This window comes from Ammodytes marinus (genome assembly GCF_949987685.1).
Source record: "Ammodytes marinus genome assembly, chromosome: 14".
In the NCBI taxonomy this organism is placed as follows: Eukaryota; Metazoa; Chordata; class Actinopteri; order Uranoscopiformes; family Ammodytidae; genus Ammodytes; species Ammodytes marinus.
In genome coordinates, this window is record NC_137218.1 from 15,345,344 (window position 1) to 15,357,492 (window position 12,149).

General features: G+C 42.0%; 1 protein-coding gene across 1 annotated transcript; it reads right to left on the reverse strand.

The window, feature by feature from the left end:
- Positions 1 to 401: 401 nt before the first annotated feature.
- Positions 402 to 11,455, reverse strand: paxbp1 (PAX3 and PAX7 binding protein 1). The gene is made up of 18 exons (XM_080040477.1): positions 11,029 to 11,455; positions 10,640 to 10,762; positions 9,960 to 10,181; positions 9,471 to 9,692; positions 9,262 to 9,365; positions 8,738 to 8,961; positions 8,194 to 8,383; positions 6,868 to 6,991; positions 6,109 to 6,211; positions 4,040 to 4,155; positions 3,698 to 3,897; positions 3,453 to 3,600; positions 3,076 to 3,197; positions 2,895 to 2,971; positions 2,739 to 2,805; positions 2,227 to 2,373; positions 1,400 to 1,554; positions 402 to 1,150 (listed from the first exon to the last, which is right to left on the reverse strand). The coding sequence occupies exons 1-18, from the start codon at positions 11,345 to 11,347 to the stop codon at positions 1,033 to 1,035; spliced, it is 2,781 nt and encodes a 926-aa protein (XP_079896603.1). The 5' UTR covers positions 11,348 to 11,455; the 3' UTR covers positions 402 to 1,032.
- Positions 11,456 to 12,149: the final 694 nt, after the last annotated feature.

Here is a 12,149-nt window from a genome sequence, read left to right on the forward strand (position 1 = left end):
AGCCCCGCCTGCTCATTACCATTACCCGACCACCAGTTATATCATAGCCATGCGTCTCGGCTGCATTAGTGACCAACTGGCTAAAATAAACAACCGATTCATGATCGTGTTTTCACATAAACAGTTTTGTAAAGGATGTTTGAATGAAACGGGATATCAAAAATGTTTGAAAACGTACATAAAGCAAAGGCACAGCAGCTCACTTATCTGGCCAAAAGTCAAATGTATCCAGAAAAACGCTGTCAAGTCATTAATGGTGATTCTCTAAGTGTAAATACAAAAAAAATAAAAAATATTTCTTACATTGAATTGATTGACTCTTCATGGACAGAGTATGTACATATAGCTCTGGGACCACAGTTTTCCCTCAATAGCAACTAGACAGCAATCTTTCAAATTTATATTTTATTCACAGGCAAATAAAATTCTAAAACAAAAATCTTAATACAAAGCTCTCAGCTCTGGTAGGGTCATCGGTACAGTCCATAGGTGACAGAGGAGTACTGTAGTCGGGGTTCAAAGAAACGCGTTCCAACTGTCCAACAGAGAACTTATAGACAAGTTGGTTGTCAGTCTTTGCCAATGTTAAATGACAGAAAGAAAGAAAAGTATGTGAGACGAATAAAGGTGGTGAAGCAGTTTACACAGAAAGCCAGGCTGAATATAGTTTCAATTTAAAGATCAGACATTTTCCAAACCGATGGCAGTAATCTAATCCGACAATGTTTACTCTTAATAAATTATGCATTTAAAACACTGCCAGCATGAGGTGTTCTTCTTGAGCTGACGATGCAAGGCCTCATATCAGCATCACTATTGTGTTGACAAGTGAGAGAGCACACATTTCTATACAATATTCACACTATTTACACCAAATGTTCTTTTTACCCTCTCTGTCAGTTAGGGTAACAAACGGTTGAAGTTTATTAATGCATGCCTTTTCCAGGAGTTCGACTTTGTGATTTCATGGCTTCATATGTGCTGAAGCAAAAGATGAGTGAGAAGTAGCTGTTGCCATGCTGCCATCTTCTACTACTTGGCTTCCAAAAGTAGCTTAATGTCTTTAATGCCATGCGCAGCTGCCACGGTGACAATGTGGTCCAGGGCGTGCATGTGGCCCAACATCTTCAAAACCTCTTTGACTTGGTCTCTGTTGGCAGATATAGGTTGTATTAGAAAGCAGTATGGACAAACCTTACATCACAATATAGCTTCAATGGTACTGAGTCATCTGAGAACTGGAAGTAAATTGTTATTGTGAAACTTTACAAAACAACATTGGCAGTGCAATGTTCCCCTTCATCCTTCTTAAAGCCCCTTCCATTATATACCAGCAGATGGAGCTATAAACTCAATTCAAGGTTCCCCCAATTTGGAGCCGAGCAAAAAAACCTCTTACTTTGAAGTGCGGCGCTCCACATCAGACCCACTGACACTGCCGCGGTGCGCTGCGATGGCCAGGTGGGTGACGAATCGACAGAACGGCTCCAACTGAGGCAACGTCTGCTGGCCCTTCAGCCCAGAGAACCACTGCACTGGCAAACACTCCACCACCTGTAGGTGTTAGGAAACAGAAAGAGGAGGGGGTTTAACACTAGCACTGAGAAAATGTGGAAAACAGTCAGTCACATTAACATGGCACAAGACAAGTCAGGAGAGGTGCAAGTTTTCACTGCTTGAAATAAAATGGATTCTAAACCTTTCAATAGGTGTGTGTATATGCAGTACGAAGCTGGGGAAAATTGAGATTTTATTATAAATCACAATCTTGTCTCTTTCAGACCAAACCAGAGAGCCTATTAAGAGGACACTTATACACATTCAGTTGCACTATTCTTCTTGATAAGGTGCATGTCTTGAAAATACCAGAAAGCACTGCCTCTGAATATAAATGAGACTGCTGTTAACTGATGGAATCAGTTAACTACTTGAAACATAATTCCTCTGCTTTTAAATGATCTTGCTCTCTGTCTAAATTTACCAGCATGAGAATACCTCTTGTTTTTAAATATCCCTTTCCAATGACTTGCTCTCATATTACTAGGGATGAGTATCGAGAACCGATACTATATTGATACCGGTTCCTGACTGGTCGATGCCAAAATGTCAACAAACGTCTTGACAAACAATACTGCTATTAATATTTATGCAACAATAATTCATTAAGTCACTTAATCTGAATATGTATTGGGACTATTTACATGGGAAGCATGAAATGTGAAATACCTTCTGGCACTTTTGAAGATTGTCATCCCCAGTGTCTGTGGTCTGCAGTGCAGAGAGGATGTATCTATTCAGAGTGCTGTCCAAAGCCAGGTCTCTCAAGCAGGAACTGGATAGGATGCCTTCCCACTGCAGGATGTTGCCCAGCAACTGTGCACAGGGGGAACTACAGAGTTAGACAGTGCTCATGCAGACCAAAACAGCAAAAAAACTGTTTATGATGTCAATATCCGAGTAGCAGCATAGACGTAAATAGTATCATCAGTGTTTAGCACAAACACACACTGTAGTGGTTCCTCTACATTCATTGAGCAGCAGGGCTCGGGAAGAGCCAATCATGTGAAGAAGGTAAATCCCCAACAACGGCCTCCTCTACTTTTTGCCATTGTGCAATTTGTCAAGTATAAACGTTTCAAATCACGCAAATCATCTCCTTTTCAATATGACGTGTGACCAACAATAATAATTCAGGACCTTCATTTGAACATCAGTGTATGCTCGACTTTGGCACATACCTTCAGACAGGACCAGAACTGCCTCTGGTAGAATAAGTAGGGACCGCTGTTCCTATTGTCCAACACACTGAAAAAAAAAAAAAATTGAATTGGTTATAGTTTAAAAAATAAAATACGAAGTGGACTGCTTCAAATGTTAACAATTGTATATTATACTTTTTGGGGTAGAGTGGAAGGAAGACATCTTCATCCAGAGTCCGCCTGGTCCTTAGGACAATATTTTTCAAAAGCTCCTAATAAGATAAAAAAAAGGAAATAATTAATTCAATAATTATAAAGCAAGTGGTTAGTATAAATGTATTATATTGTTGTAGATATTAAGAGAGTGGACAAGTACCTGTGTGTATCGGTTCTCCCCATGCAGCACAGTAGGGTAACCTTTCATCAGTCTGTGAACGAAGCCAACCAAACAGGCTGTCTGACTGCTTGACAGTGGGTCCCACACTTGCTCTGCGAACACTGAGACACACACACACACACACACACACACACACACACACACACACACACACACACACACACACACACACACACACACACACACACACACACACACACACACACACACACACACACACACACACACACACACACACACACACACACACACACACACACACCATAAATATACAGGACATATTTTTCACTTGCCTACATTGTTATAAGAAATAAATGTTAGTATGCTTGATGCAGCTGTTTTGGAGCTTTCTCTACCTGTCAGTTTGGAGAGGATGACCTTCTCCACAATAGCAGGAAGCAAAATTATATCCCCATCTCCTCTCTGCAGAGTGCTGTGCTCCTCGAAGCCGTAAAACAACAGCGACTCAAACCAGAGCATGTACTCAAAATTTGCACACTGGGCCTGGACAGGGGAAAACAAGACACATGGATTTCAAAATCTTTCCCTCCTATTTCAAACCGAGAAATGTTACACTAGAAAACACAGCTCTGTGCCTTACCTGGAGAGGATTCCATGTAATCAACTGCAGACGGACTAAAGGGTTAAAGAGTTTGGGCAGACAGAGGCCTATGTAAGCCTCTCTGTAGCAGTCGGCATAGTTTCTCCTCCACACTTCAAAATGGGATTTGATGCAATCAAGAGAATGAAAGTCCTCCACCGCGTCCTCAAATACTTTTTTGCATTCCCTGATGATCCGATCTAGTTGGGGAGAGAAATACCTTAGTTAAGCAAGAGCAACAACAGAATGCCTTATGTGATATATGCCTGTGTTATTAACAAGTTGGCCGATTCCTCTCGTTAAGGTCAACACTTTCATTTGTGCAGCAACATAATGACGTACCCATCTCCATGTCAAAGCTGGTGATGTCCGTAGACGTCTCCTCGTCATCAGATGATAAGCCTTCTCTGTGCTCAGCCCTCTTTCCATTCTGCTCTCTAGCTTGTCGCCGCCGAGTTCTGCACACAGACAAGCACAAAAGACAGACAATTTGAACTAAGGTCAGACACTGTGATAAACTAGCCTGGTGCTACCAGACCATCGTACTTCATTTCATTTGTACAGAAGGTCTGGCAGTGCTGTAATTGGCAAACGTTCACTCATGGAGGCGGGTGTCTGTTAAAGTTTAAAACTATTGGATCTGCCCAGTGCCACTCTGGATTAGCCAACCAATCGCATAACCTTTGGTCGTCACGTGTGTCATGAGCCGGCTTCTGGCAACTGAAACTGGAGCGCGACTTCGACGTCATCGTTCTCAGCCACTCGCTCTGTTCGCTGATTGGACCGGCTGTCGAATCTCCGGCAAAACTGGGAAATGGGCTGTACACCCAGACTGACTACTGAAGGGAAAATAAAATTTGGCCGGAAGTAGGCGGGCGGGCGGAGCCAGGCTAGTGATAAACTGTAACCTACGCAGCATTTTAATAACTCCCTTGATGTCAGTACTTCAGATGTCATTCATGGTGAACCAATGCTTTAGAAACTAAAATCAGGGCTGAATTTCTTTGGAGTATTTATCTTCAGGATGGAAATGTATCACAAAATTGATGCCAACGTATCCCAGAGGCATGTCATTGAGTTAAAAACCATTTGGTATTTCAATTTCCCATCAACGGTTTACTTCTACCATCTTTTGTACGGGGACATGCACCTTTGCATTCATCCCTATCGAAGCAATGTCAGGCCTACCCTACCATAAATAAATAGCATGACAAACATATTAGGAACATGAATAAGTATAACACTATGTATTAGGGGTGTGCACGTGTACACGTGTAACCGTTTAGTAAATCATAACCGTTTAGGAAAAATCAATAAACGAAAACCGTTTTTTTTTTTTTTTTTTTTTTTTAATTTTAAAGTTTTTAAATATGTTCTGGAGACACGCGTTTATTGATTTTACATCACTAATAAACTAATTGGGGAGGATAAAAGCTAGTCTGCCGAGAATCTGTCTGTCCCTCGGCGAGTGTGTGTGAGTGAGTGTGTGAATCGGCGCACACACACACACACACACACACACACGGGGAGTCGCCATGCTGGGACTCGACTCACAGCCATGGAAGAGTGATGAAAGATAACCTAAAGATTAAAGTTACCCGGTTGACGTGAACTACGCTCGTAAGTAGCCCGAACTTTATAACACCTGTTCAACATGCATTTAACGTGGACATGTAGAAAGCGATAGGCTATATTAATCAGGAAATGAATGAAGCGCGATTATGACGGCGAACGTGTGTGTGTGTGTACCATGGACCTATTATAAGAGGTGTGTAAACGAGCGTAGTTCATGTCAATTGTGTGTTTACAGGCGAACGAACGCGTATGTGTGTGTGTGTGTGTGTGTGTGTGTGCGCGCGCGCCTACAAGACGGCGGGGGCACGAGGACAATGACGTCACGGTTAACCGTGTACACGAAAAAAAAGGGGTCGTGTAACCGTTTACAATTTTTTGTAACCGTTCACACCCCTACTATGTATGTGTGTGTGTGTATCACATAGAGACTCGCTCACAGCCAACCTGTCACAAACACACACAAACACAGGTGAAGCTTGTAAGTGAGCGAATTGATTTTGTCAGTTTGGTTAACAGTCCCGGTGATGTTGGACTGCGCAAGGGCGAGATCAACCGGCACATCACGGGGACAGCAAAGACGGCCCTCTAACTGCAAGCCCCAGCACTTCTGCTCTCAATTCACCAGCCAGTGTTGTTTACATGCAGCTGACCGGCTCTGCGCTAAATGTACACCTGACGCTGCTTATAGGTTCTGTGTAAATAACACAGAACCAAGCAAAGCCAGCTTATTGGCGTACCGTCGTTCCGTCAATATGCCACAATCTCTGTGTAAAAGGGGCTAAAGTCAAAATTTGGTATTGTGACGACACTTCTATAGGTTTGTGTGACCTTCATACCGTCGTGCTTCTCTTTCTGCTATCCTCCTCTGACGACCGAGCTCTTGGTATGTGGCGCGATCACGACCAAAGGAGTCGAGATTAGGAGCCATGACAGCTTTACCTGCAAGAGACATGATCCATATTAGAACCAGTAGTGAAAAGCTGAGACAACCCATAACCTCATTCTTATTTTCAGCACAAATTGTTGTACTACAATTAAGAATTATCCAAAATGCTTGGAAATATAGTAGGTGAGATGGGCAAATAATAGTCATAAGAGCTGCTTTTAAACGTATGAAACAAGTTAGAAGACTGAGCTAACACATCCTATTCTATGAGAATGTACCATCACCAATAACACATTTGTTACAAAGTATTTTGTATCATTTGTTTTCTATTCACTTACCGTGCTGCAACTTCCTACATGTTTCAAACAGTGAAAGTGACGGATGACAAGTCACTTACAGATCAGTTTTTTATGTTTACTCAGTGACTCAACACTTGAGCCGGGCAACTACCCAGCCTACTGTGAGCCTCAGCCCTCAAAGAGTAGCCCAAACAGCTCCTCCACTTAAACATTTGCCATGTAGGTACATACTCATTCAGTCAAACACGCACCTCATTTAACCTTAAATAGCACCAAGGAAAGGAACACATAACAGGGGGTAGTGGGGAAACAAGAATGTGAACAGCACACCACACAGCCACACCCGTACCCACACACAGAACTAACGAGGCTGTTCAAAGAAATCATAAAAACCTTCAAGATGGACTGACTTGAAAGGCTTGCAAACTCCGACGATTCATCTTTAATATCATCCTGTCTTCTCTGGACAAGTCGTGAGGACCGTTGCCTTAGTAACTGGTGCATGGCAGCCTCCAGCTCCAGAACAGCAGGCACCTGAAAGATATGATGCCTTTTGTGACCTCTGACCCAAAACAAAAGCGCTGGGTCCGAGTCACAACGGATGTCTTGCTGGAGGGACAAGAGGAGCATGACGAAATAAACACACAACACCGGAACCAAACACACAACACCGGAACCAAGATATCACTAGTGTTGAGTGAAAAAGTGTCATATTTCCCATGATGGAAAGCTTGAGCACTCTGGTATTTACATTCTAGCCAATGGTTTAAAAAGGTGGCTGAAAGTATCGACAAACCAGGTTAAAAAAGACAGTATAGTGCCCTGTGAAGGCATTAAAATAACGAAAATTGGAGGTTAAGGTTTTTTTTTTACCCAACATTGACGATAGAATGTTCCAGTTTTGATGTTTACGCTGTAATAAAAAAAAATTACTCCATGTAAAATAATGCTGATAATAGTTGGTTTGTGTCCCCTTTTTCCATCACTATGCTCTGTGCACTGAGGTAAATACCTAACAGGGTTAAAACAGACGTTAGTGAGGATGAGGAAACACATGTTGGCTGGCAGACTGCTTCTCTCTGTGGTCCATTTCTCTGCTGCTGCAGGATCAACACTGAATTATTCTGTTTCGACATGCACTTAGTCAGTAGCTATAGATGTAGAAAATGATATTTGTCAAGACATATTATGATGTTCATCAAATTAGGCTCATGCTCTTTGTTAAAACTGAAGTTTGCGTATATGCTTAGAAACAGCACTGTATTTGGTTTGTGCAGTCCCAAATTATCTACAATATCTTTGTTTAATCATTGTTAGTATGGCTAATGAACAGTCTAAATGAAATATGTTAAGGTAGTGGAAAACGCTAAACAATCTTATTCGTGATGAAGTGAGAGCATTTTCTTTTTACACAAAAACTATTTGCATAAGTATGTCGCTGAGTTAATAGATCATAGTTGTATTTCTAACTTAATGGGAGAGTAGTTGTGAAAGAACTGGGAAAGCTGATGGAGTTCACACAATTGACTTATTTGCAGTCACATTGGCTTGGTAAAAATCTGAACTAGCTTTAATAATAGTATCGAAAAATGTATTCAAAATCAGAACAACTGTTACTCTAAATGTATGTTTCACACTACAGAATTTGTATTAGACTCTAGCCCTATAAAATCCAGAGATCACACAGACACAGAACAGAAAACAGCTAATCAGACAGCAGATAAATTCTCCCTTACCTTTTCACTGAAACACTCAAGCAAGTCTCCAACATACCCTCGCATCTCTTGCAAGAATTTATATTGATCTGCATTGTCACTGGATGAGCCCTCCAGCTGCTGTATGGTGCTCTCAGAGGCAGCCAGGTCTTCTTCGATCTGTTTGTAGCGCTTGGCGTTTGAGTTGTGGCCTGCGTGCATTTGCCGGAGCCTACAGACACATCACATACAGGGAAAGACAGTAGGGAAACTTAAGATGGGGTTTATGGGCCAACAAAGCTTGATTAATTGAAAATACTGACATATACAAAAGCAGAACATTGCTTCAGAGTGAACCACATGAAGAAACACAGACACATCATGAAAACTGATCAATGGGAGATGAGCTCAAATAAACAGCAACTGTTATTAGGGGGACTTCCCCCCTCAGACGTTCACATTCCCTCTCTGGCCCTTAGCTCTGTGGGCTGCTTTGCTGGGTCTTCAAGACCACAGCACACAGAAATGGCAGCAGCTGAGCTGAAGACTGATATTAGACATTGCTGCAGTCTAGCACGGAACCTACCTATCCTGCAGGCGTTTCTTTACCAGATCAATGGATACCGGGGTTAGATCACTAATAGCGCCCCCGTAGTGAACAGAGCCGTTGTCTGATTGGCCAGTTGGCTTGCCAGTCTGGGGGGCCACAGTGCTGTAGGTGAACGGCATGCTGTAGGAAGAACCATAGGGCTGGGTCTCGTAGCTGTTCTGGTAGTAGACTGTGTTGTCCTCTGGCTGGATGCTTTGGACCTAGGTATTACAGACAAGGAAAAACACATTATGGATTTACTACTACATTTAACACTCCAAAACACATTTACAAAATGGTCCGGCAGAATCTTCACTTTTGGGTAAACAAAATATTTGACATTATTGCTTGACAAATGATTATTCACTCAATTTATCAAAACTGTTTGACTGGAATAATGTGATGATTTGAATCAAAAAAAAAAATCATATAATCATAAACAGTTGCACTTGAATGAAATCCCCCCCGACCCCACCCACCAAAATAAATGCTCCATTGTCAGGAAATTTAGTGCAGTTTACCTGGGGTATGCTGATTCCTTTCCTAATCTGCTCCTGCTCCCAACGGCTCACCTCCTCGTCCTGACCTGCTGTATCTAGTGCTTCGTCATCACTGCCCTCGATACCTGCACATGGGATAAATGGATGTTCATGTCTTAGAGACAACATGAGTGAAAACAGTAGTGCTGTTGAATCAATAAACTTGTCAGTGCAACATTTTCCAACCGTACCTATCTCCTCGGCTATCTTCTGTCTCTGGCTTAAGTTCTTGACGCCGCTAAATCGGATCCTCTTCTCATCCTCGTCTTCGTCGTCGCTGGCGTCTTGGTCTTCTCCTCCCAGACGTTTCTTGGGAGCCTCTGTCTCTATCAGTGGGGGTTCACCCCCCAGATCTCTCGCCAGTTGCCGGCGCTTTCTGGCAGCATGAATGAATGCCGCATCAGGAATCTCTCCTAAAAAAAGGAAAAAAAAAAAACAGGTCTTGGCCTAAGTACTGGTGTAATTGTGTGTAGAAATACCAAAACAGATGTACACAAAGAAATGAATGCACCTTCAAGGGGGTTTCATGTCTTGTTATATAACGCTCCTAAAATGTACCCGAGCAAAATCAACAACACCGGCCCAATTAATTAACAATATGAGTGTTAAGACTGGTTGTGCCTGTTCAATAGAACATTGAACAAACATTTCAATCTGAGTGTGTGTGTGTGTATCAATACCTGGTCTGAGGCTGCTGAGCGAGGAAAGCGTGTTGAACGTTGTTGCAGTGTTGTTGTTGCTCCTGGAGACTTGAGCAGGCGTCTGGCTGCCTTGAATCCGTGCCTCTACCTCCTGCTGCTCACCGCCGCTGTCCACCTCCATTGCTTCCTCCCCTTGGTCACTACCGGCTCGGCTAGTCACTTCCTCTTTGATGGCAACCACAGCTGGAGGTGCTGGTGCATCTACGAAAATGTGAACAAGTGAAGGAAAAAAAATGAGCCAAGACAGAAAAAAAACAAATGTGACATAATTCCACTGCATTTACACTTTAGCACACAGGATCATCCCACCCCATCAATCCTTTCAGTTACTGCCACCCGGTCGATGCTACAAAGTCCAGTTGGATCATAATAACATCTACAAAAAAGATGTCAGCCCATCTCATCACAACACTGAACATTAACCCATTGGCATTATATCTGTTTTTGCACTCAAGTCTCAAAGACAAAATTCCATCAGTGGTGGTGACAGACAACATGTGATAGATAAAGAGAATGATAGATTACAAAAAATAACTTATTTGTCCGACAATCAATTTATTCATTTTTTATCATACTATAGAGTGAATCATAATGATTCGTGTTACAGGACAGTCTCGGGAAGCAACATGAAAGGAAGGGGATATTTAATAGTAATTTACCTGATTTAAGTTCCTGCTTGACACATCCAGTCTTCTCCAAATCCTCCTTGTACTCCTTCTTTAGCTGTTTGACAATTTTCTTGCTATGATTGGATTTCTTCACTCTGAACACCTCGGATCCTTCTGTTTACAAACAAGTCATGCGAGAAAGTGAGCGGTGAGTCAAGTTAACCATGCATGCACATCAATGTTAAATTAGTGGTCACAGGAACATGTCCCACTTAATGGGAATGTGTCCTACTTAATGTCTATACACTTGTCTATGATGGAAGATGCAATTAGAATGAACATTTCCGTACTCTAAGCAGAAACATAAAGGGTAACGACAACACGTTTTCCTCAGCTAACATTAACCGGCTAGCTAATGTAGCAACAGTGCACCGCATTACCTTCTTCTTCGTCGAAACTCAGTAAGCTGGCTTTCGTCGGTCCAGGCACCGTAGCCGTAACTATTTCTTTGCATTTCTTTTCCTTCTTGATAGCTCTAAGAACGTTAAATTTAGCCTGATATCCGTTGCTGTGATAGCTGTCCGTGGTGCTAGGTGCTGCGGTAACATTGAAATTGGATGAAGTCTCCATAAACGGGATTTCTTCAACGCCAGGCCCAAACGATGTCGGCGCGAGCGACGGCTGCCGACCCTCCTCTTGTTCGTCCTCGTCAGACTCATTCCTCCGTCGAAGGTTAACACGTTTCGCCTTTTTAAACATGATGTCTCTCGGCTAAATGCACCAAAGCATGCTCAAACGTAGGACACCTTAAAACTGTTCGTGGAGCCAAAGGAAATTGTCCCCACACTTCCAGTCAACCATTTTCTGTCAGAGATTGTTTCTTCTTCTTTGTGTTTAAAATAAGCTGCATGTAGCATCCCCGGCACATTGCTGCCCTCCACTGGTCAAAACTAGTACATGCACATCAGTAATCAACGCGCAATAATGGATACAGAAATGCAAAACAAAAGCACAAGGTAGGGTGTAACATTCGTGTTTTAAACTACTTTTTGTAACTGAAATAAGACAGACATTGTCTATTTTCAGATAAGCATACACATGATTTCCTGATTTCAGTATGCTACAATAATTATTACCCCTATAGGGTGTATTGTTGTTTGATTTATAGGCGTACGCCTACTACTAGGCCTATATTAAATAGGCTACCAATGTGCTACGTTATTTAAGTCAAAATAAACCTTTGACACACATGTTTAGAGCATTGCACAGTTTAAGCAACTTTTGCATTTTATAGAAAGCATTACATAAGTGGTAATGGTGTTAATTGGTGATTTGCAAGAGATTACAACAAGGAAATTATTATTGACCTGTTTACAGTCTTCTGTGGTTGGTCTGCCAAATGTATATATCTTAGATGGATGGATGGATGGATGGATGGATGGATGGATGGATGGATGGATGGATGGATGGATGGATGGATGGATGGATGGATGGATGGATAGATAGATAGATAGATAGATAGATAGATAGATAGATAGATAGATAGATAGATAGATAGATA